Source organism: Stereum hirsutum (genome assembly GCF_000264905.1).
Source record: "Stereum hirsutum FP-91666 SS1 unplaced genomic scaffold STEHIscaffold_6, whole genome shotgun sequence".
Taxonomy (NCBI): Eukaryota; Fungi; Basidiomycota; class Agaricomycetes; order Russulales; family Stereaceae; genus Stereum; species Stereum hirsutum.
Genome location: NW_006763136.1, coordinates 1,896,702 through 1,919,974, shown reverse-complemented (window position 1 = coordinate 1,919,974; position 23,273 = coordinate 1,896,702). Strand labels below are relative to the sequence as shown.

The 23,273-nt window shown below is 49.9% G+C and overlaps 8 protein-coding genes across 8 annotated transcripts; 4 read left to right on the top strand and 4 right to left on the bottom strand.

The window, feature by feature from the left end:
• Nucleotides 1–1,758: 1,758 nt before the first annotated feature.
• Nucleotides 1,759–3,059, bottom strand: STEHIDRAFT_110769 (glycoside hydrolase; the record flags this gene model as incomplete). Its single annotated transcript, XM_007303746.1, has 5 exons — nucleotides 1,759–1,923; nucleotides 2,027–2,170; nucleotides 2,273–2,573; nucleotides 2,649–2,798; nucleotides 2,860–3,059. The coding sequence occupies 5 exons, from the start codon at nucleotides 3,057–3,059 to the stop codon at nucleotides 1,759–1,761; spliced, it is 960 nt and encodes a 319-aa protein (XP_007303808.1).
• Nucleotides 3,060–4,713: 1,654 nt separating this feature from the next.
• STEHIDRAFT_168294 (uncharacterized protein) lies at nucleotides 4,714–6,966 on the top strand (the record flags this gene model as incomplete). The annotated part of the gene is made up of 4 exons (XM_007303745.1): nucleotides 4,714–5,101; nucleotides 5,176–5,195; nucleotides 5,255–5,361; nucleotides 5,429–6,966. 4 exons carry the CDS (start codon nucleotides 4,714–4,716, stop codon nucleotides 6,855–6,857), a joined length of 1,944 nt encoding a protein of 647 aa, XP_007303807.1. The 3' UTR covers nucleotides 6,858–6,966.
• Nucleotides 6,967–8,508: 1,542 nt separating this feature from the next.
• On the bottom strand, nucleotides 8,509–10,142 carry STEHIDRAFT_121185 (aldolase). Its single transcript, XM_007303744.1, has 4 exons — nucleotides 9,727–10,142; nucleotides 9,173–9,646; nucleotides 8,949–9,108; nucleotides 8,509–8,892 (listed from the first exon to the last, which is right to left on the bottom strand). The coding sequence occupies exons 1-4, from the start codon at nucleotides 9,997–9,999 to the stop codon at nucleotides 8,711–8,713; spliced, it is 1,089 nt and encodes a 362-aa protein (XP_007303806.1). The 5' UTR covers nucleotides 10,000–10,142; the 3' UTR covers nucleotides 8,509–8,710.
• A 190-nt stretch (nucleotides 10,143–10,332) lies between these two features.
• STEHIDRAFT_121183 (uncharacterized protein) lies at nucleotides 10,333–12,174 on the bottom strand. Its single transcript, XM_007303743.1, has 8 exons — nucleotides 11,681–12,174; nucleotides 11,366–11,489; nucleotides 11,209–11,288; nucleotides 11,085–11,158; nucleotides 10,932–11,015; nucleotides 10,808–10,872; nucleotides 10,661–10,748; nucleotides 10,333–10,583 (listed from the first exon to the last, which is right to left on the bottom strand). Exons 1-8 carry the CDS (start codon nucleotides 12,018–12,020, stop codon nucleotides 10,452–10,454), a joined length of 987 nt encoding a protein of 328 aa, XP_007303805.1. The 5' UTR covers nucleotides 12,021–12,174; the 3' UTR covers nucleotides 10,333–10,451.
• Nucleotides 12,175–12,360: 186 nt separating this feature from the next.
• On the top strand, nucleotides 12,361–13,356 carry STEHIDRAFT_146916 (DUF775-domain-containing protein). Its single transcript, XM_007303742.1, has 3 exons — nucleotides 12,361–12,560; nucleotides 12,623–12,695; nucleotides 12,758–13,356. The coding sequence occupies exons 1-3, from the start codon at nucleotides 12,431–12,433 to the stop codon at nucleotides 13,191–13,193; spliced, it is 639 nt and encodes a 212-aa protein (XP_007303804.1). The 5' UTR covers nucleotides 12,361–12,430; the 3' UTR covers nucleotides 13,194–13,356.
• Nucleotides 13,357–16,486: 3,130 nt separating this feature from the next.
• On the top strand, nucleotides 16,487–17,835 carry STEHIDRAFT_156541 (AB-hydrolase YheT; the record flags this gene model as incomplete). Its single annotated transcript, XM_007303741.1, has 6 exons — nucleotides 16,487–16,542; nucleotides 16,594–16,656; nucleotides 16,711–16,736; nucleotides 16,792–17,024; nucleotides 17,089–17,167; nucleotides 17,222–17,835. The coding sequence occupies 6 exons, from the start codon at nucleotides 16,487–16,489 to the stop codon at nucleotides 17,833–17,835; spliced, it is 1,071 nt and encodes a 356-aa protein (XP_007303803.1).
• Nucleotides 17,836–19,041: 1,206 nt separating this feature from the next.
• On the bottom strand, nucleotides 19,042–20,230 carry STEHIDRAFT_110764 (alpha/beta-hydrolase; the record flags this gene model as incomplete). Its single annotated transcript, XM_007303740.1, has 4 exons — nucleotides 19,042–19,161; nucleotides 19,222–19,688; nucleotides 19,749–19,878; nucleotides 19,937–20,230. The coding sequence occupies 4 exons, from the start codon at nucleotides 20,228–20,230 to the stop codon at nucleotides 19,042–19,044; spliced, it is 1,011 nt and encodes a 336-aa protein (XP_007303802.1).
• A 671-nt stretch (nucleotides 20,231–20,901) lies between these two features.
• STEHIDRAFT_156539 (uncharacterized protein) lies at nucleotides 20,902–22,771 on the top strand (the record flags this gene model as incomplete). Its single annotated transcript, XM_007303739.1, has 10 exons — nucleotides 20,902–21,008; nucleotides 21,057–21,269; nucleotides 21,327–21,370; nucleotides 21,433–21,494; nucleotides 21,616–21,804; nucleotides 21,864–21,918; nucleotides 21,979–22,254; nucleotides 22,312–22,440; nucleotides 22,504–22,629; nucleotides 22,683–22,771. The coding sequence occupies 10 exons, from the start codon at nucleotides 20,902–20,904 to the stop codon at nucleotides 22,769–22,771; spliced, it is 1,290 nt and encodes a 429-aa protein (XP_007303801.1).
• Between the last annotated feature and the right edge of the window lie 502 nt (nucleotides 22,772–23,273).

Sequence of the window (23,273 nt, the reverse complement as noted above, 5' to 3'; positions counted from 1 at the left end):
TGACCCCATCTTTTCGCCAGAAGGACAATGGAACATCCGCGCCTTCTTGCCTTGTTCAATGAATGGCGCAAACATAGGCTTCAAGTGTGTTTTGCAGCTCGAAATATCCTGACCACCATCCACTCACACGTTTCAACCAGCAATTAGAGTTGCGTTGCGCTTTATCCGTGTGCTGGCAGCGGGTGTTCATAGGCCGCGCATGGTACATAACGGCAGACCGCCTACCAAATGGAAGATGGCAAGTGATGCACACTTTATGATCTTCATGACCTCAGGACCGCCCCATCTGACGCACAATGGTTTCATCTTGCCCTTTCATCCCAGAAGTGCCTTTCTGCCCCGGCCAGCTTGCGTGTTCACGCTCACACAGCCATTCACCTAGATCTATTTTTTTTCACACCACTTGTTGCGGGATCAGCGACGGTCACCATAAAGGTAAACAGCACCCTCTAGAGCACCTAGGAGTTCCCTACTTGTACGTCGGTAATCGATCTCGCTCACGCACCTTCTCCTCACGCAGTGGCCCATACATATGTGTCGACAACCGACCCCTGAAAGTTGATGCCACGCATGGAGGGTCTAACCGAGTAGCACCATGTTGCACGTTTGTCGTCAGAATATTGCTCATCCTCGACATCCAAGATTGTACGTTAGTTTCCTGCACATATTTTACACGGTGATTGGGGTACGCTCTCATGAGCTCACACGAGGCTAAAGCAAGTATCTCCGAGGCCCGTGCTAGTCAACTCTCTCCCAACTTCGTCTTTTCTACATGTATTCAATCCCCGGACCGCGTCCTAAAGTATGTGTTCTTCTTACTGTTTTCTAGTGATTCCCACTGGTTGGATTCTCCGCAGGCGTCAACGGTGGTGCCAACTGTCATCATCAATGCCATTGGTGGGTCACGGCACGGACCATGTTGAACCACACGCACCGCCGACGAGGTTTGGACAATGTTGGAGCCAGAACCCACAATGATGCTCTACATAACGGACGAGACAGCTTTGTGTCGACGACTGTCTGTCTTGCCACAGCGTCCGGCCCATATTTTCTTGGCGGTGGTTTTAGGTTGCATACCTATCCTCACTCCGAAAAGATGACGATACGACTAGCCTCCTGGCGTGTTGAGCCGTCCGTTGCTTCCTTGGGCTACTGTTTGTGCGGCCCACTCACTGACGAATCAAGGTCAGCCACATTTGGGTTCTTTCAATGTCGCCATAGGACTCGAGTCGGATAAAATTGTGGCGAAGCTGGGCGGTCTAGAATAGCCTCCTGGGATTTTAGTTTTGGCACACCATCGGCAGGAAAAGACAGAAGGGACGGCCTTCGACCCACTTAGTCTCACTGTCGACCCTCGATTTTATGTCGGTACATACAGACGTCTCGTCAGGCCCATCCAAGAATATAGTTTACCGCACATAAGTGTTATATTTAGATCCCTTCTTTTTCTCGTATTCCAGAGGGCGGTTTCGAGTAAAGCCACCAGGGACAGCACCGGACCATGATCACGATCATCAACACGGAAGATATTCATATGCGTAAAGGTAATGGTATATACATCTGACCAAGATCGATATTAGGTAGGTATACAAGAAGGGTATCAAGAGAATACGTGCCAGTGTATCATCTCTACAGCAACTGGAGAAGTCATTGAAGCAAAGGTAAAGTCATAACATTGACGTCGTACACGTACGACGCCCTCATCGTGAATATAAGTCCATAAATCCAAAAGAAAATAGTCCATCATCGCTATTCCGTCTACCACGACAGCACAGCGACGGTCGTAAACATAGCCCAGGTTATCATTCCGAGGGTGGGGTCGAACGTGGGAGGAGCACCGCTCGAATGGGTCGTAGCGTTTCCACCGATGTATTGCTCGCCCAGGTCATTGATATCGCCTTTCGAGTCCATGAGTGCGTTGTCCTATATAACCGTGCCTCATTGTCAGCTATGGAACATAAACCATGACGGCATGGAGGTTTCGATATGACGAATCTGAGGTCTGAAGGGATTGGTGGAAACATACGGTGTTGACTCCTTGAAGGTTCTCCATGGCTCCGAACCAGGCATATCGTTCGACGAAAGACGAAGAGTCCATGTAGGACTGGGTGGTATTCAAGAATTCTTCTACATCTTCCTGTGAGCACTGAGCATTCTCGTCGTTGAAGTTCTAGATAAAAGTTCGAGACAGCAGTTGCAATTAGCTTCCAGGTCTAAGTACACTGCGCCACCCGCCACCGCCACCCAACTTTCAACCGAAACTCTCACTCACCTGACAAGCCCACTCCGTAACCCACAGATCCAACCCAAACGTATCGTGGAAATCTTCTAGATACTCGATAAAGGCCGTCGCATTCACATCGTACCAATGCAACGCGATGAAGTCCGGAGTACACCCGCCGTTGCATGCGCTCAGCCATTCTTGGAGCCAGGTCTTTCCGGAAGGCGCGCTTGACGGGGCTGGTGATCCGAGTCGCAGGGATGGATTGGCGGATTTGAGGGGTTCGATGTAGGTTTGCCAGAGGGAGGCACCGTCAGAGGGAGTGAGGTTGGATTGGCCAGACTGTTGTGGCCTATGAATGTAAGTTAATAACGCTGTGGCGCCGGAACAATTGAATGGGTGGTGGAAGCTAGAAGGGACGACGAACTCGTTGAATCCAAGGATGGCTTTGACGTCGAGCTCGCTGATGGTCGAGTTGATAGAACTTTGCCAGTCATCTATGTCCTTGGATCCCCAGAACATTGGGACAAACTCAATAGTAGCACCGTCAACTGGGTCAGGGCCCCACGTATAATACCTGTCGTTCAGCGCAGCCCCGTTAATTATTTGGATCCGGACGGCAAGAATGTAGTACGCACCAGGAAACTTTTCCTGTACTCTCATACTGCTTCATATCCACCCATTTCCCATTGGCCCAGGCAAGTCCTGCCTTCGACGAGTTGGTCACGTCTCGCGTTTCGAGATGTGGCGCTCGCAATGTTGGACTTGATGGCCGCGCCTGGGAGAATGGAGGGAAAATGGCAAGAAGGCAAACACAGGACAGGATGGGAGGAATCATGACACAAGCTTGAGATGAATAGGATGAGATACTAATTCTTTAACTTCCAGGTAAGATTAACAAGGTTCGTTGCACGGATAAGATGCAGTTGGTCGTGACTCGGAGTTGTGAGCAGAGCGATACAGCCAGAGATGTGTGGGGAAGCGGGACACCAGCAACAGACGCTACACAGACAGGTTTTATAGACCGAGGATAAGGAGCAGTCGTGCCCAAGCCTTTCGTCATGAACAGGATATTTCAAGTCTTGGAACTGGCGCTGTGGAGCGACTCCATGAGAGTATGTTGCCTTGATACAACGAGGGGGAGGCAGTTCTGCGAGTGCCTTGAGACATTTGTTGATTCTGCTGTTAAGGAGGTCCAAGATCTCAGAATGTATCATGATCGAGATGGTTCGACTATACATGATAGTCTTGGAGCTGGCAGCAGTAAAGGACAGGCAGAAAATCCGGGAAGATCGCCTGTTGCGGTGGCGTCGTAATTTCAAATCTTGCGCAAGGTGGCACCGATTTATTCAGTACGTACTTCACTTTGCCGGTGGCACCCTTTTCCACTGGGAAAAGGTCCCCAAAAAGGCAGGGGAAAAGATTGTCTTTTCCAATGTAATTACATGACAGAAAATACTGTATTTTCAGCCCAGGAAATGGAATAGAAAAGACCGGCTTTTCCGGCACGTTTTTCGCTCTATCGTTCTCTGCAAAAGTCTTCTCTTTTTGTGGAATAAAAGCCTTTGTTTACCACCGGGAAAACACAGTCTCTTCCGAGAGTCAAAGGGCTTGGAAAATGTTGATTTTTCCAATGCCTTTTCAACGACTGAAAAGGAAATATTTTATGAAACAAAAATCTAGCCTTTTCCCGAGCAGAAAGGTGATCTTTTTGTGGGGGAAAATGTCGTGCCCGCGCCCACACAGTGCCCACCCGTGCCCACACCTGAGTGCCCACACCGTGCCCACACCACAAAAAGATCACCTTTCTGCTCAAGAAAATGCTGGATTTTCGTTCTGGAAAACATTACCTTTTGAGTTGTTGAAAAGACCCTGGAAAACATGACTTTTTCAGAGCCTTTTGGTGCTAGGAAAAGATTAAATTTTCCTGAAAGCAAACAACACCCTTTGTTCCACAAAAAGATAAGCTTTTCCTCAGTAACAATGGAGTGGAAAAGTTGCCGGAAAAGGCTATTCTTTCTGTTACATTTTCCGAATTATAAACATATTATTTTCTGGGCCACAAATAAACCCGAAAAGACAGTCTTTTCGGGAGCCTTTTCGGGAACCTTTTCCCAGGGGAAAAGGTTGACACCGGCGAAGTGCTTACGCCACTGAAGTCCTCTTCACCCAACCCATCATCTAGCATTATCTCCTCCCCAGGAGGCTCTGTTCTGTGACTGCTAACATACTTTCCTCAAGGCTACTCTGCTCACGGGAAACTTGGACTGGCTTTCTATAACATTCTGGTTGACGATAATTGCTCCTGTTGACAGAGTCACGTCATCGCGATAAACAAGGTTCTGCATTGTCTGCCTTTGGTCTTCCTGATCCTTTTGTTCTCGGATCGATCGTATAAATATTACACGATAGCCCAGGGCTTCTCTTCTCACTGGTTTACTGCTCTCTTCAACTTGACCTCTACCGCTGGCACCTTCTGGAACATAGCACCCATGGGTCAGCGCCATCAGGTCTTTATCATCGCTCGCGTTCGCTCCAAGGATGGCAAATCCATCCGCTATCGCTGCGTTGCGGCCATGCACCATCAGTGGTGTTATGGCCGTCTCCCTCTGCGCGCCACCCATCGCTTCATATCGCTCGCAAAACAACCTATCAATTCGACCCTCATTCAGATGGACTTGCTTGCCGTCCAGGATCGATGGTCTCCAGTTGCGATCCCGACTGATCACGACAGCCTTTCTTGGGCTCCTTGTGCCTACATATCTTATTTGTTGCACACAGCATGGAACGTAGACCTCGAGGATCCGTCTCTGCCTTATACTAGTGGGACTCGCTTTGACAATGACATACTAAACCCCAACATGCGTAGTGGAGGCGGAGGTGCGTTCATCGCTTGAATGTCTTTATTGAGCGGTCACTGACATCCACGATACTCGGTGGCACACCATCGGTAGACAACAACGATGGTATAACGGTGGGTCAAATATCCACCTTAGTCCTCCTACGGAGGTGCAGGCTGATGAGCGTCCGTAGGTCATTGACATAACCAACCCATCCTCTCCCGCATATTGTTTCGTGTCCACCTATGGCCTCGAGGCCGCCGGCGACGTCCCCCAGTGGACTCCACTCACCGCCTCTCGGTACGTTCGTGGCCTTGAACTTCCTATCAGTGTAACGCTGACTATACGCTCTCACTAGTTACTGCAGGGCATACTACCCTGTGCCATACATAGATCCCATCGAAGACAAAGCGGAAAATGATCCTAAGATGAAAGACCACGCCAATGCCCTCGAGAAGAATGTCCAAGAGACCATAGCCCTTCTTGATGGTGTACCTCTCGTGACCGCCGACATGCTCGCACAAGCGTGGCCGAAAGAATATGCGCCTCCTCGAGCAAAGGCAGGGGACCAGCGCTCTCAGGACGACGACTCCGAGAAGCCTACACACATCGCAGACCTTGTCGAAACTTCCATTGTCCCCGCAATCAAAGTCGTTGTCTTCGATGGTGAAGACTCGACTGCGCTTGAACGGATCCTTGAGCAGCGCGATCGACTCCCCGTCGTCAAAGCAATGTTTTCCAACCTTTTCATGGAGAACGGTGTTCCTGCGGAGGGAATTCCGCTCCTGACGAAGATCCTCGCTGCTAATACCAAGCTTGATTCCGAGGCTACATCATTGGATCTTTCTCATTTGCAGCTAAGCGCCGACCAAGTCGTACAGCTCGTATCACATCTGAAACCAAGAGTCGACTCACTTGACGTATCGCATAACTGTCGTCTCGACATCCCAGCCTTGGAGCGCATCATCACCGACATACCTTCTCTCCGTCGTCTCAATCTGTTCAACTGCCAATCCATCGGACTCGTCGAACTGAACAAACTCCTCAGCTCCCGTCCGACCTTGTTCATGAATCTCTCTTACATTCTCCACGACCTCTTCCTCACACTTTATCCTGTCGTCAGCCTCTCCCCGACCCACTCTTTCTCCATCGACTCGCGCGGCATGTACAACGACAGTCTTACAGTCAGCCTCCCATTCTTTACACTGGAACGTGTCGTCCGTGCCTTCACCGACCTAGTCTCTCCCTATGCGGTCGCCAGGGGCCCCCACCAATCCAGCATCGACTTCCCAGGGAAGAACGTGTATGCCGTCAGCGCTGCCTTATCCCGCGATGATACCACCATTACCGTCGACGGGAAAGAGGAGACTCCGAAGTGGAATGAGAGAAATGTCGTGATTATCCCCAAACATACACGCCGCGTGAACGCTGGCTGGATACTCCTCTTCTATAGCCAGAGCTTTTTCGACGCCGGGTACTACGGCTTCGTCGACCTCAGCGACACTGGTAGCTCTGGAGCGGACGCACAGTCTTCACAAGGCCATACGGAGGAGTCGGAGACGCAGACGTCGACGGACGCTGACCCAAAGCCCGCTCAAAAACCGCCGACTTTGCCTCGCGTTTACGACCTCCGTGAATTTTTGTCTCGATGCATGGAAAAAGACCCGGGAAGGGTGCCTGCGAAGGAGGAAAGCGTGAAGAAGCTCGAAGAGGTGTTGACCAGCATGAAGGAGCGTCGACTGATTCGAATGATGTCAGACGTGCAGGCAGCGCAGCTTACGAACAGAGCGGGATGAACAAAGGAGCATGGAGCTCTGGATCCGTCGGTGTCTGAATGCCTGAAGACGCAGTATGTTTCTAATTCTTGGCAGTTGAAATGTATGATTATGAAGAATTGTGACCGGCTCGTTCGAGGTTCGTCGTGTATGTTTTAATCTTGTCTCCACTCCCTCTACGCAGGCTTGTCTTGTCCAATGGTAAATCTTAGAGAAGTCCAGGCGTAAAGCCGTGGTTGATCATAAATGTCGATTCTGCTCACAACGTTTACTCGATCGTTGACACTTACCAGGGTTCGAGAACGGCATGAACATGGGAGCGGATATGGGACCGGTAATCCGCTCTCCCGATGGAACAGCAATGTCGGTATTGTCGCTTGATGGACTCAAAAAGCAACACCAAGGGGTTTGTGTGCTCAACTTCCACTTGTGCATGGTTGTTCCGAGTCGGTGTAACGGGGCCACAATGTGCCACCATGAAGGTGGTGCTACTCAGCGGAGGGGGCTCCGAGATCTAGAGTTCATGCAGCCTTATCGAACAACTACCACCGCGACCAATACATTCTTAACTCTGGATATCTGGGTCCATAAATACAGCACAGTCCTGGGCTTTGAAGACGGCTGTACGTCGCTCTTGGTCTTTCTGGTCGACTTATTCAGAGCGCTTGCTCATTATGGTCTCTGGGCAAAAGCACCGCGATGCCGTTGGCCACCTCTGATCTCAAAGTGTCTTGATGCACATTTTATCAGGCCCACAACCGTCGGAGGCCGCATTCAGGGTCCCACCACTGGAACAGTATGGGATATGCTACGGGCCAATCCAAGGAAACGTATGGTGCTCAAGCAACACATCAGAATTGTCAATCTTTCATCTCTGAACGACAACTTCAGAGACTCGGAGAGAGGACTTGGTAAACTCGTGACATGTGCAGCTCGCCTCGCAGGGTATATAGGTTGTCGGTATTGCGGTAGGGATCACACCAATTCACGATCCAGTCTCGTATCGACTTCCGCTGCTCGTCCTCGAAATTCATCATGCGCTTTTCTACTCTCTCGCTCCTCTGCGCTATCGCCGGCGTCTCTGCTCAGACCGTCACGCGTGAGCTCATATTTCACTCGTCTTTGTCGCAACTCGTCGACCCCATAACGTGCCTATGTTGATCAGTAGTCTCGCTCCTAATATAGTGACTGCCCTGTCACTCTCACCACTGCCGTGGCCACATCAACTGTAACAAGCACCACCACCTTGCCCGTAACTAGTAAGTCCGCCGCTTTATATGAGTCTACATCACTGAAGGTCTTTCATACCAATTTACATTGTTCTTCCCAGCCGTTGCTTGTGATAAGCGTGCACCGAGGGCCGGCCTCCTCGAGGCTCGCACCGTCACAGAGACCGTCCACACCAACACTTGCACTGGGACTGGTACCTTCACCTTCCACAGTACTACCCAGGTCACCGCGACTGAGACGTATTACGCTTCGACCATCACCGCCTGCTGAGGACACTGATGCACGATGGACGGGAACTGATAAAAGGTCGTTTACATGCCACACAGGCCAAGAGGGTGTGGTCGCACCTCGCTAGCCTGGTTTCGGTCTGTATTGTTGTTCATCATAGGAAATGGATGTCTATGGCGACGATCACGGTGATTTCTTTCGACAGTGCGACTTGTATTAGTGCCTCTGCGCTACTGCCTGCCAAGCAGTTTCATGAGGACATGGCTCCATATACTTTAACGTACACGGAAATATAATTTTGGCCATTAAGGCAATACAAACGCAAACCCTTCCTCAATAGACACTAATATAATGCGTGGAAAGTGACATACGATGTCCCTGTGAGATTCAGAACGACACATCCATCCAAGACTGCCCTATAGCTTAGCCTTGAAAGCCTCGCTCACACCCTCCTTCTCCCTCAACTGAGCCTCCCTGACCCTCTTTGCTCTGATCGCGTTCGCTACACGACTCGCATTCTGTCTCCCCAACTTCTCCGATATCCAGAACCCAGTATCAACAAGCTGGTCCATATTGCCAGCGACTTCGTAGCCCAGACCTATGGAGAACAGTGTTAGTATTAGGACACGAATCAAGAGAGAAGCAAGGACATGCCTCTGAGAGCGTGAATGATGTCTTCTGTGGCGACGTTGCCTGTAGCGCCCGGTGAATAAGGGCATCCTCCAATTCCAGCAACGGAGGCATCAATGGTGCGAATACCCTGAGAGACGGCTTGTACGGCGTTGGCGACACCCATGCCAAACGTGTCATGGAACTAGTGATACCGACCAAATCAACTCTCAATACCCCCAGTAGAGCATATCGAGCAAGATACGCACATGTCCCGCCAATTTCTCCACAGGGTTCTTCTGCAGCACCGTCTCAATCATTTCTCTCACACTCCCGGGCGTGCCCGTCCCCACTGTATCCCCCAGGCTAACCTCGTAGCAGCCCATTTCGAACAACTCCTTCGTCACATCCCTGACCTTCTCATAATCCACCTGGCCGCTATACGGGCACGTAATGACCACACTGACATAACCTCGGACCTTGAGCCCTGCGTCGAGGGCCTGACGAGTGACGGTTGAGAGCCGGGAGAGCGATTCCGCGATTGAGCAGTTGGTGTTCGCATGTGCGAAGGCGTCCGTTGCGGCCGTGAAGATAGCAATTTCGGTAATGGGAGGTGGAGAAGAAGAGGTAGACGAGAGGAGGGAGAGGGCATTTGCGAGACCCTTGGAGTTGGGAATAAGGACTTGATAGGTGACGTCTGGGAGGACCTTCATCCTGCTGACGACTTCTGTTGTGCCACCCATCTGTTTCCGCGAGTACCACCCATAAAAAAATGGACGGGAAGCTCTACACACCAATTATGTGTCTGAGAAAGACAACGTACCTGTGGTACCCATTTCGGACTGACGAAGCTGCCAGCCTCAATGATCTTCGTTCCAGCCGCCCCTAGCCTGTCAATGAGCTCGATCTTCGTCTCTGGAGGTATCACAGACTTCTCGTTCTGCAGTCCATCACGAGGGCCAACCTCAACAACTCGAACAAAGTTATCCGGAAGACTGGTTGACGTGGCGAGAGAGCGCTTGCGAGCAGCAGGAGCGACCGACCTCAGGGGTCGAGAACAGGAGGCGACAGCAGTTCGAAAGTTACGCGTGAGCATCGTGTCTACCGTCGCGAACGATGAAGTCAAGTATTTGGACCAAGAAGAAAGATATGCTGAGAGCTTCGAGGTATTAGAGCGTCAAAGAACTTATATTGTGGTTGAGCATCGCGTACTTATGGGCGTTCAGGCGCGCAACGGTCGACCGATGACTTCGTCGTGCGGGGAAAGCACTCTCACTCATTTGTGGCGTTCACCTTGTCTGTCGGTGAATCCGGCCGACGCCACTTCGGCTTTACGAGTTCACCGCTGTAAAGAGAGATCTGGTGAGGCATCACAGGACAGAAAGACATTCGGCATTCAGATCCGTAGGCTCAGACAAAAGCACGTATAAAAGCATGGTTACAAAGCAGCTAAGTGCTACAGGTCCAACAAGGTACATAAAGAAACAATATGCAAACCGGCACCCTAAGAGCGTGACGAAGGGTACCAGATTTTGAACTCATCAACCATCACAGCCTTGACTTGCGTTCTGAATGAGAGCCACTGCCTGCGGTGAGGTCGCTTGTGATCAATTTGGATGATGGATGCCACAAACAAGACCAGATAGTTTCGGCGACGGTGGCCGGTTCGGTCTGTATCATCTAGGAGCGGAATCAGTCAATATGTACATTACATGAAAAGAGTGATCACGTCGGGAAAGAGGGGTCGAAGAGCCTACCAGATGACCTGCACCGTCGATGACTGACACTGTTTTCAGCTTGTCGCCAGCGTACTTGTGGACAAGAATATCCCAGTCATCTCTGGGACTGCGTGAGGAGCTGGGTGAGTTCAGTCCAAGGGTCTGAAGGAAATCCACGAATCATACATATAATCGTATTTGTTTCCGAAGACAAGGTGCGTCGGCACTGCCTCGCAGAAGGCGGTCATGGTCTGTGTGATAGATGAGTATTGACAGGACGCTGGAAGTCCGAAGACCAGTGTCAACTCACTCTCTGTAAGTTTGTAGCGGAAAATTTTGGGTGCACCACTCTTTCTGATTGTCCAGCAATAATTGTCCCTCTTCGACCATATTTCTGTGCAGAGGTTTCAGGGGGGAGGGGGGGATTTCAATGCGATTACTGTTTAATAGGATGCACACTGACCTGATAGAGTTCCACGTTCCTCTCATCCCAAGCATCTCGAATATTCGCCTCGGGTATACTCATCTTATATTCACCTTTGGCACACGTCACTAGGTTAGTTTCTGAAATTATATACTTTGCGCACCTTTGGAGCTGAGTAGCACAGGTTCGAAAAGAATGGCGGCGCGCCAGTCAATGGTGGGCGAGTAGTTCCGAGTCATGATACTGTATTACATCAGTGGGTGGTAAGGCGGTCGGTGAGCACTACTCAACAGATGTGGAAGCAGCCAACGTCCACTAACATTGATAAAGCAGTCACGGATGTGGCGATGGCTACCAGGTTGTGGCTCTGAAAATCTACTTCCACACCTTTTCCTCGGCCGCTTAAAAGCATGTGAAGAGCTTCACCATACATATCCCACCTGTCTGTTCAATCGAGTTTCAGCATGGGTTCAGTATTCCGAACAATGAACAAGGTTGGAAAGCGATGTGGCGTTCGGAGTCCAGCCTGCCACCTTGCTCAGCGAGCGTCCCATACCGAATTATAAAAGACCTCCTGATCGCCTCTGAATCCTCATATCGAGATATATTGGTGTCCAAAGCTATCGTGAACTCACCAGTGAGACACCCCTTACCGTCGCTCAGCGCTTTCTCATTCAAGAGAACACTATCGCCACAGTCCGGTAGCTCAACGCTCCACGCCTCTCTGATCTTCAATTTCGCGCCTCCAATAGCAATACTATTTGCCGTCCCCAGCAGTCCAAACAGGTCCTCTAGAACGGGCTCCCATTGCTCCTTGTGAAGCCCGACTCCGTGAGTAAGAATAAGAGTGATAGCGCCAGTATCAGCCGGCTCGGCAGAGAGGTCTCGATGAGTGTAGCGTTTGATACACAGCGAGTATGGATATTCTGGGCGAGGGTCAAAAGTGAAAGGCTGGATTTCTAGGTAACTAGACATGATGGAGGCAGAGAAGAAGTCGCAGCAAGGTCATGATACTGCGAGGATCGGGTATGTTCACGGTCCTTGCGAGCGCTCCGAGATGTCCACCGCAACATAGTAGTATAGGCTAAGACCAAGTAGTTAGGCAAAGGGGACCTCGACAAGAGTCAAATATAATAAGATTCCCGTTTGTTTAGTATGAGCAAGTTGTAGTCGCATATCAAAGAGGACTCGTGCCTAATACGGGCACAATTTTGTCGAGAATGTTCTCGCTTTTTCGCGCCGCCTCACGAGACCCGCATCTTGATATCATACGATGATGAGCTCTCCTCAGTCGTCACTTCGCCCAACCCTAACGCCCTGTTTCCTCTGTGCTTGCGACCTTAATTGCTCAATTATTTCGCCCGTTCTCTAGTATATTATAAGCCATGTTCGGATGCTGTGTTGCTGGTCGCCTCCTGCAGACAAACCTACAACAAATCGACGAAACTCACGCAGCTTTCGAGCTCCCAAGCGCCACATCCATAAACCACATCTGCGTCTTTCTCCTCGGAACGGGTATGTCTGCGATACTATTCGTTATTCAAAGGGAAGCTTATCTGAAGTGCACGTCGTTCTAGTACCGTTCCCAGAAGGATATGGAGCGACTGTTCACTTCTACTGGCCTGGAAAAGGGTTTCAACTGCTCGGAATGTGAGTTCATGTTCCAGTTGCATACACATTTTCTCAAAGGAAACTCATGATCGTTGTTGAAGGCTCTCGAACGAGAAGCCATCAGCAATATTCCGCCTTAGGGGCACATTCTCCTCCCAATCCACAACCACCCAAGCACACGCCGCATTCTCTTCCGCACCCACAGAGGACACAGGCGTCACAGCCATCCTTGGATTTTCCGTGGAACCCCTCGATCAGATAGCCATGCACATGTCCATTCTCCCGTCATCCACAGCAGGTTCCGCGTCCGCACCGAATCAACCCTCAAGCCTTGTCAAACCCATAGACCCCACGGTCATTGCGGAGAAGATCGTCAAGCATCTGTTCAACTACGTCTCTGGGTTCATATCTGGAAGTGGGAGCGGCATCGTGGGTCCGGACAGTGTAGTCCCGATGGGTTTGATCGCGAAGTGGTACGAGAGCTTCTTGGGGAAGATCAAAGCGGGTGGGATGGGCTTCTTGGATAGACAGGAGTGATTGACATTGTGGTTTCGTTGGCCCCTTCAAGGACAAAAGTAGCACTTGATGTTCGCCGTCTCTGCCTCCTGTCTGAAATATCGTGATACTTGGCTAATCATTCTTTCCTCGTGTAGGTCGTCCTGTTGTACGATGTGGTACCAAATTGTATGTTCATCTGCCTCCGTCAAAACATGCCTCTGGCAGCATGCCTAAAGCCTAGATCTGTTCTGCATTTCTGCCCTGTTGATTTGCCCCCAGTTAGTGAAGTCTTTCCCTTTGACTTTGCCCGAAGGGATGTAGGCTGGAATCCGATACCGTCGATTGCCGTCTCCGTTCTTGAGCAGAATGGGCGTAGCGACAATCCCACAGTGCCCGATTAATCTGTGGAGTGCAGTCGCTACATACTCGAATGCGTGGTGGATCCCTGCATTAACGTTAACGTTCGCGATCAGGAATCCGAACTTCTCGCTAATCATCAGTTGCGATGATATGGTGGGTGTAATGGCATAAACCCCATTTGTAGCTAATAAACACGACTTCGACTAGAACGAGGAATTCACCACTAACACTCCAGAAGATCGTACTGTCAGTTCCGCACGGTGAACGAGCGCAAATCATATCCGCGCTACACCCGAGCACGGATTTGGAACCCGCGCCATTTCTGACTCGCATAGAACTGCAGAAGTAGGTAATGGTCCTTTTGACAAAGCGACCCCGCGAGCTTCTTCTGACGGCTTTGATTCGCCTTTGTATCAAGTTTGCTGACTTTTTTGGATGACAGCTAGAGAACGGAGTTTCCAAAATTATCGAAGAGGATCCTTCCTTGAATGCTCGATGTTCAACGGTGAACGACGTGAAGGGACGGAGCCGACGGACTGCCATCATAGTGCTCCGCCCGTGCCAGTGCTTGTGTGGTTGCCACATGCGAACGTTGGAATAGTCAAGAAACAGTGAAGAGGAGAAACCGTGTTAATTAGTGCGAATCCACCCCTATGTAGGACCCAAAGATAGTGATCCTCATTGTAAGCCTTTCTCCAGTCATTTCCGGTCGATGAACGCCGATCGACATTATCTTTATTTTACAGCTCATGTAATGTTGCGTGTCTGTCATCTTTGCATAAGTTGACCCAGATTTTGTGCCCCTTTCGTCACGGTGAAGACGACACCATCTCGACATAGGAAGTAATATATGCAACTGCGGATGTCAGGACCCCGGCCCGCACTAATGGGACTCTAGGTAGAGAACGACAGAAAACTGACGATATCGATGCAACTCGGCATCACGTACGGCGAATTTGGTCCCATTTGCCTCACGGTCACGATGTCTTCCAACAGCTAGAGGGATGTATCAGTCGGGTTGATCACGCATGTGGGTGTCTAGCGAACTTACTTTTTACGGCTCAGTCGCTTCTGGCAACGCTTTATCCTAGACTATTCCCAAGCGTATATTGCAATCTCGTACCCCAGAGCCCCAGAACGCTGGTGACAGCAACCCATCTATACCAAAGCTAAGCAGTCAACATGCTTTCCCTACAGGCTGACTAGGTCGATCTCGCGTCATCAGATCTCAATGGCCTGTGAACGGAGGAGAGACTGGAAGGAATAAATCTCTTCCTACTTCACGAGGCTTGTTGCAGGGATGTATTACACCATAGAGCATGCAGTTGCACAGCCGCATTATTCTTCAACGTAACTGACCCCTCCTTATACTCCTCACTGAGGCACGGTCTACCCTTCAAAGACGCTGCAGCTGACCGCTTCGTCTTTGCATTGAACCTCCCGTTCCTCGCACGATTGTTCCACGATAGGTTTATTGAGACTAGCCGAGAGCGTAGTCCCCACACCCGTTGCCTCATCGTGTCGTTACACTCTCGGCGAATCATCTTGTGTTCTCCGAGACTGTGTCCGAGCTTGAAGGCAACACTTCTCACTGACATCTCGTATTACTCCCTGCCTTCTGCTCGTTCACGAGTCCAGGGTCAACATTCGGTTGTGACTTTTTAGACTATGGTTGCGAGCCCTTGCATGATACTCTCGTTCCAGCTGTAGCATCCTCTTCGTACAGGCCTCATGTATGCGACCTTCATTTCTCATGTTAGTGGAGTAAAGCTGCACCCACAATGAAGACCTGTTACACTGGTCTCGCAAACTTTCATTCCTTCGTCTATTTCAAAGACCCCTAATATTACGACGACTCAGGCAAGGCACGAAGGAATGTGGTGCACCGTGAGCTGGTCGGCTCCTTTCATTAATCCGTCCTCCATCGTCTCTGGGGCGAGTAGTACCCGGTTTGGCTTGGATCTCTTCTCTTTCATCTCGACAGTCATAGACCATCGTGCTTACCATGCCTCCTTTCTTTTCAGGCCTTTTCCTTGATTTTTTTCGGTGCATACGTATGCCACATTGTATGAACGAAGAACGGTTTACATCTGTAATGGAATCAGTTCATTCAGACACGCTGAAGTGACAGTGTATTCCTTCCTGGCCTATCGAATGGTTCAGGACTTCCTTACAGGGTTAACGATCTTTAGAGGGAAGCACCTCCAAAGAAGCAAAATTACTCGTCATAGTGGCTGTGTTTTCACAGCGTATCGTCTAGCGCTTTGAATCGTGCGTACTCCCAGGGGTCCCCATCGTATTCGCAATTGGCAGAGCGATATTTTCACAACAGGGGCTCTAGGACCTCTCAGGAGGAGTTAGATGACTTCACAGTCTTTAGGGAGATATTCGTATCCTCAAAGGTAACACATGCCTTCCTGGCGACCTTCCGATACGGTTTCTTAAACATGCCATGTCAGAAACATTCATTGCTGTGCCTTTGAGGATCCTTCCTGTTTCATTCGGCCCGTGCCCGAAGACAGGCGGCTCTCAGGGAAGCCCAAGCGGATTCGTATTCACGGCAAGTCACGGTAGTACGGAAGGCTTATGCCTAGCGCCTCCGAGTACTGTTCGATTTTTACCACAGACATGAAGCTGACATTGCAGGCTGGGGTATTCTGCCACAACATACTGCTCTATAAATCGCTCCTGGTCACCTTTACTCTACTTCGTGCCGTTCCCCGTCAATGACTATGTTCTCGGGATTCTCTCTCCAGCCGCACCTCTGTCTTCAATATCTTTGGATGATATCTTCCCTCCTTTGGTTCGTCCTAGTGATTTTTAAGACCGTACTCGCTTTGGTCTTTCGATATACTAGAACTCTTCCCGAGACGTACTTCTCAGCATCCTCAGTACCGCTACAGGAAATCGTGGAAGCTGATAAGGGTCGAAGCGAGTCATCGGATACTTTGATTTCGTTTCTGAAGTGCAGGATGCCGTCACTATTTCGGCATGACGCAGGCTTCTCTGGAGTATGGTGGTTACCAAAGTGCGTGTGCGATATCGTGTCCCCTGGCCGTGCACTAATTCGTCCTTGCAGCGGTCACGCACACACGATCTATACTTTCTTCAGCCGAGACGATGATGCTATCCTCTACGAGAGGTAAGCTCGACTGGGCTCCAACTCTTCTTGTCTAATTCGGTTATGCTGTGACAGGACCTTGATCAGTGTTCTCGATGGAGGTATGCTCGTTAATGCTTTCAAGCTAGGACTTAGGTTTTGAACAAGATATCCCAGGGACTTTGGCTCTGGATGTCACACCTTCTCTCGCTGCGAAACCTCGTAAACACTTGGAACCTATACTTCTCGTGACACACGGGTTGACTGGTGGCTCGCACGAGTCCTACGTACGAGCAGCTTTGCATAAGTTGACGGCCTCGACCTCCGCAGGGGGGTTATCGTTACGTGCCGTGGTGATGAACTCGAGAGGCTGCAATAGGTCACCAGTGACGAGCGCAATGCTTTACCACGTCAGTATCATACAGCACTACGACCTCGAGGATTGTTTTTCGTCGCTGACGTATACTCATGTAGGCCGGAACCACGGACGACATCCGACACGCCATCTTGTGGATATCACAAAACTTTCCCCTTTCGCCGATATTCGCACTTGGTTAGTAGACAACACGTCTGTCCCGACCTTCACGTACCGATCACATTTTGTTAGGGTTCTCGCTTGGAGCTAACGCACTCACAAAATATGCGGGAGAAGAGGGCGATTCGTGCCCACTCAGCGCCATGATGAGCGTAGCGAACGTCTGGGACTTTACCAAAGGCAGCCATCACATCGAGCGTGGATCGGTCTTCAATCGTCTCGTGTACAACAACGTCCTTGGCGGCGCGTTGCGCTCACTCCTTTACACCCATCGCCACGCCTTCGAGAAAGACCCGTCCAGTCCCATTCGAGGTCCAAGGCTGGAGACCTTGTTTCGGAAAAATTTGGTCTCACTACGAGCGTATGATGAGTTGATTACCACGAAGTTATATGGGTTTCACAGCGCAGACGACTATTACGCCACCATCAGCTCCATTCGCTTCATATCTAAAATTCGAGTCCCGTTCCTTAGTCTCAACGCGATGGACGATCCCATTGTTGGCGCTAATACTTTACCTATCTGTGAGGCACTGACTAACCCTTGGACCGTCCTTGCACGAACGGGTAAAGGGGGGCATCTCGGATGGTATGAACGGGCGCCGGACGGATCACTTCGTCGTTGGTATGTCGCCCCCGTGTACGAGTTCTTGAGCGCGATGATCTCTGTACGTGTCCACTCCATCTAGATATACTAACCTCAATATTATCGAAATCGCTGATATCAGAGCTGTTCTTATTATTTCCCGCAGTGCAAGCTCTCTGCTCGCCCGCGCATACAACCAATCACCCAGACCTGCGAGGACAGACTTGAAGTATATCAAGATGGGCGACGCGAGATAGGTTTTATTCTCTGTAATCCAGACTCGTCGATATTGTCTCCAAAATCGGAGTACTAGTAGACATTTTCACGACGAGAATCTGATTAGAACATTACGAGTGCCTTCTCCGATTAGCCTTTCATACTGGAGTGTGTACCCCGTGCGGCGAGAAGCAAACTTGACCCACTTAAGTCCTTGGATTAGAGTTACCTGAAGTTGAAAGACCAGGTATAGACGTTCTGAGCGGTTGAGCTTCAGAACCGCGCCAATCTGTCGTGTGCTGACTGATGCGAGAGGCTCGGCATATGCCGGAAGTACTGGCACGCTTTGCAGATGTGTCAAAGTTCTTGATTCGAGATACGATTGTCTTATTCAGGCCCTTCCTCGTCACCAAGCTCTGGGCTCGGTTCAATGTCATAAGATCGCCTCATACTGATGGTGGAAATACTACGAGCAAGCAAGCGAGGAACACTACTTACTCAAGTAGATTAGTCTCTAACTCGAACCGAGCAAGTACCTGGCATTGTTCATGATTCTCAACGAAACGTCTTTGATGCTCATAATGTTGCACGGTTCTTTTCTAGTGAGTTTCGACCCACATCCTCAGTGAGGAGATAATGTACGTGTAGTCTATAATTGCGTTCTTTTTGTCGTAACAATGGCATCGGACATCATGTCCGACGTCGCAGGCGAGCAAAGTGTGATAGACCATGCCAGACACACTTGCAATCAGTTTCGTGGTCCTCTAGAGTCGTGCTCACGGCAATATTACCTGCCTGTACATCGTGACGTCGTGTCGATCGGGCTCAAAAAGCATATCGATGGCAGGAGGCTCGAATTTTTGAGGCTGGAAGCCTGGCAGGAAGGTCGATCCGAGCATGCACTGCCAACGTGCACTTTGGCGAGCTGACCCGGGAGTCGACGTGAAATTCGCCCATTTCTTCACTACTCGTTTACTTATCATTTTCATGGCTGCATGATCGATTTACAGGGTCTGAGAACCGTCTCAAGGAAAGGCAGAATTTCTGCTTTCGAGAGGTCGTATCGAAGAATAATCTATACATCTCCACCGCCTCAAAGCCTTTTCGAAGAAAACGCCGCTTTCAAGGCCTCTACAACATCTCTCAGCTTCTGAATACTTGCCTTGGCATTGGGAATGAGCTTGTCGGAAACGTGGAATGTCCCACGGTACGTCTATGTGAACCACATGTCAAATAATTACTCAGTATCGTTGCAATGCGCATAAAGCCTCACATGAATCTCTGTCGGCACTCCAGCTTGAAGCAATCGGGATCCAAAGATGATCAGGTCGTCGCGTAAGTCGTCCCATTCGGCGCATAATATCAGTGTACGAGGAGCGATGCCAGCCAAATTCTTGGCTCGTCCCGGAACGGCGTATTCTTGAGCCTTCGGAGTCAATGCGTCGGCAGGAAGGTAGAACTGCCACATATAGTTGGTCAAGTTTGCGTTCCAGATCCTGTTTATGGGGTTGAACGTGGAGGAGTATGTGCTCCGGATGTTTGTCACGGCGGCGTCGTCGAGAATGAGGAGTTTCAGGGCATCCGTGTTGCCCTCATCTCGCAAACGAAGACACATGCCAGCCGCCATCGTACCTCCTATGGACGACCCAGCCAGCGCTAGATTCCTCTGGTCTACTCCAAGTTCGCTACTCTCAGGCGACGTTGCAAGCCAGCGGAAGGTCTCGTACGCGTCTTCGAGCGCTATCCATACCTCGCTTTGTCAAAGGCGTTTGGGTACAAGAACAAGGGTTATTCACTCACGAGCGGGGAACTGGTATTGTGGAGTTTGACGAACAGCAGGACAAACGACGATTACGTGAGCCTCTATCGCAAGCCTCCCGCAGAAGTTGTCCAAGCGTCGAGGCCCCGCGGAGAAGAGGCCACCGTGATGCTTCGAGCCAAATCGCACGTTAATTGAATGGGCTGACTTGCGATTCAATGTTGCTCACCATCCAGAGTACACAGGGAAGTGGCTCTTTCTCGCCTCCGCTCTTTGGTTTCCATATCCTTACGGTGACCGGTGGTTGGTCGAGAGAAGCGTTTGGACTCGAAATCTGGAGGTCTAGTCGATCTAAGTTGGGATTGTCGTAGGGTCGAGGAGGGGGAATGCTACGCATTGCTTTCATTGCCGCCCGCGCACTTGTCGCAGTCTCTATTGTTTTCGGAAATGATGCGATAAAGTCTCGAAGGTCAGGACAAAGGATGCTGAGGTCATCTACGGTAGGAGTGGGGACGTAGGACATAGCTTGCATGGGCAGGCGAAAATTCAAGGTAAAGTGCGCTGTCAGAGATCTTGAACGCGGATGATATTGAAAACGGCCATAAGGTTGAGTGAGGATCTTTTCAACGGCTGTATTCTGTCAACGCGCATACTTGCAGAGGCGTCTTGTCTCATCTTGCACACAAATAACACGGTTTCGGGGTCTTTCGTGTGAAGCTTTACGGAAAGAGCAGCCTACAGGACTCACGGACATACGCACGTCAAACGCGTCCGAATTTCACACATTGACGAGGCGATCTTTGTGCGTGGGCGGCGTCTGTTTGTGCATATCGGGATAGACTTTTCTGACATTCGTTAGCGCTCCGTCAGAACCTCAGGCTTGGAGTTCTGCTCCAACAAATCTAATCTCATCGTTTGTCCAGACACGGTGTCTGCCTCATGGCTGTTAGCCTTTGTATCAGTTGGACTAAATCGATTCCTGCATGCTAACGTCTGCCGTACGTGCCCTGTGTATGCCGACATCCTTGATCCTATGTCGTCGGTTGACAAATGGAGGTAAAATACTCTTACACAGACGTCCATAGTCCTCATTTCTTGCGATCTATACTATCAGCGGCATATGATAAAGGCAAGAGAGCAGAACTCAGAACTGCGCATCTCCCTCCTCTTGCTCTTCAGCTCACCACTACTACTATGACCAGTACAACGACTGTTGAAATCTTCGATGATGTCGCCTCCACTGGTCCGTACCCTATCCAGTCGTGGGAAGACGAATTACCGGAATACACGCCAATGAACTGGTGAGTCTTAATGTCCTGGAGACGTTTCTTAGTTTAACTTGTTTCAAGGTCTATTTCCGAGGTTAAAGCAGCTATTCCCGACCGTCTTTTTGTCCGCAATACTTTGAGAAGTATGCTAGCCCTCCTCCGCGACGTGGCCATTGCTATTTCCGTGTGGCGCTTGGCCATGTTCATCGACCCGTTCTTTGATCTCCTGGCCTTCCGCGGTTTGGCCTCTCCGTTCGAAGTCAATTTGGCTCGCTGGATCACCTGGGCCGTGTAGTAAGCGTCCGAAAGTTATCACGATATGTACCTCAATGGGCTCTGACCTCGTATCAGTTGGTGGTTCCAGGGCTTGATCTTCACGGGGTTGTGGGTTATCGGTTCGTCTCCAATTTTTTTCGAAGTGCCTCCAATCCTGATGGCCGTTGGAACTCTTCTGCAGGCCATGAATGCGGTCATAATGCCTTTTCAGACAGTAAGATGCTATGTAACGTCGTAGGCTATGTGAGTGTTTTACTTATATTGAGCTGAACGGTCGTGAATTGACTACTCCACCATCAGATAGTGAGAAATATTAGATTATCTGTCTTGATGTTCTTTATAAGTGTCTGACGTTTGCGGCCAGCTGCACACCCTGTTATTTACGCCTTTTTTCAGCTGGAAGATTTCGCATCATCGACACCATATGAACCATGCCTCTATGGAAAAAGATGAAGTCTACGTCCCCAAGACTCGAAGCGATCTTGGCATCCCACGCGAAGATGATAAGAACCAGACTATTGATTACGAGGAATATTTTGGCGACACACCGCTCGTTCGTAACTAATATTCCACCTCTTTCACTATATTTTTGTTCAACCCCGGCTCTCACAGTATACTCTCTTCATGCTCGTCCGCCAACAGCTATTGGCATTCCCTGCATATCTTCGTACGTTTTTTCATTCAATAATTAGTTGCACTGTCTGATCGCGCAATGCTGGCCATCTAGTGTTCAACGTTTCTGGGCAAAAGCACTATCCCGCTGGGACCAACCATTTCGATCCCCAATCTATCCTCTTCAAAAAGGAACAGCGGCAGGCTGTCATTCTGTCTAATGCAGGAATCGCTAGCATGATCTTCCTGATCTATTTGGCTTGCGCTAAATTCAGTGCTGCCCAAGTCATCAAATTCTATGGAATCCCGTGGCTCTGCGTCACGCATTGGTTCATAATGATCACGTATCTACATCATACTGCACCAGACCTTCCTCACTACCGCGCCGCTGGTGAGCCTCGACAATCCTCTGAAGCTATCTTCTATGTAACTGACTCTTGTTATACAGAGTGGAGTTTCTCGCGCGGCGCGGCAGCTACTGTGGACCGACCTTTCCTTGGCTGGCAGGGCCGATTCTTCCTTCATGATGTTGCTCACTTCCACGTCATTCATCATTTCTTTCCCAAGATGCCGTGGTGTATGTGTTTCCTGCTGTCTTATTTTGTGATGAGGATCTGATGCTTACAACCCTTTGTTACAGACCACGGAGCCGAGGCCACGAAATACCTCGCCGAGTTCCTCGGCGAGCATTACGCTACCTGTGATACGCCCGTGTTCAAGGCACTATGGGATAATTACAATGCCTGTCAATTCGTCGAAGACGAAGGTTCGTTTGCAGTCTACCCGTTGTGCTTTACGATCCTGCTCACTGGTACCCAGGCGACATATTGTTCTATCGCAACAAGCAGGGTCGTGCTACTCGACGCCCTGCGAAGAAAGAAACCGGCCGTCGATTGGGAAGTCGCTAAAGCCCTGATCTCTCTCAGAGAAGCTGAACGCACGATTCCCTCTCTCTACTGTATCATACCTTTCATGCTGCACATCCTATTCTGAGTAGTAGTCGACAATTACAGTCTCTTCGGTTGCCTCGTCGCTGTGTCATTGTAAATTCTGTTCGATGTATATATTTTCCTGTTGCATACGAGAAATCTGATGAATTTCGTGCTGTAATTCTAGAGGCAAATAGGCCATGTTTGTTCGAATGTGAACCGTTGCATTCAATGCCAGATCCTCACCATATAGGCCTTTGAATGTAAAAGTCTACGTTGGATCAAACATGGCCTAATATGAGAGAAAAAAATGGGTTTGCTTTCCGTCGATATTACGCGTGCCACCCCGCAAGCGTGGCGTCCAATCAAAAACAGACGCACACGGCGATTTTGGAAGTCGGCGGAAGCAAAGCGTCTTAATCTTATCTAATCTGCTGCATGTACGCGTCGATAATTTACAAATTCCGTCCTGTTTGCTTTC

Bases quoted from the DNA above. Each gene is read 5' to 3' on its own strand.
- STEHIDRAFT_146916 (XM_007303742.1), top strand. From the start codon at position 12,431: ATGTTCGGATGCTGTGTTGCTGGTCGCCTCCTGCAGACAAACCTACAA. The intron at 12,561-12,622 runs GTATGTCTGCGA...ACGTCGTTCTAG, and splicing joins CGTCTTTCTCCTCGGAACGG to TACCGTTCCCAGAAGGATAT. The intron at 12,696-12,757 runs GTGAGTTCATGT...TCGTTGTTGAAG, and splicing joins GGGTTTCAACTGCTCGGAAT to GCTCTCGAACGAGAAGCCAT.
- STEHIDRAFT_121185 (XM_007303744.1), bottom strand. From the start codon at position 9,999: ATGCTCACGCGTAACTTTCGAACTGCTGTCGCCTCCTGTTCTCGACCC. The intron at 9,647-9,726 runs GTACGTTGTCTT...TCGCGGAAACAG, and splicing joins GTCCGAAATGGGTACCACAG to ATGGGTGGCACAACAGAAGT. The intron at 8,893-8,948 runs GCATGTCCTTGC...TGTTCTCCATAG, and splicing joins CATCATTCACGCTCTCAGAG to GTCTGGGCTACGAAGTCGCT.
- STEHIDRAFT_121183 (XM_007303743.1), bottom strand. From the start codon at position 12,020: ATGTCTAGTTACCTAGAAATCCAGCCTTTCACTTTTGACCCTCGCCCA. The intron at 10,873-10,931 runs GTGAGTTGACAC...TCTATCACACAG, and splicing joins CCGCTACAAACTTACAGAGA to ACCATGACCGCCTTCTGCGA. The intron at 10,749-10,807 runs GTATGATTCGTG...CTCCTCACGCAG, and splicing joins GGAAACAAATACGATTATAT to TCCCAGAGATGACTGGGATA.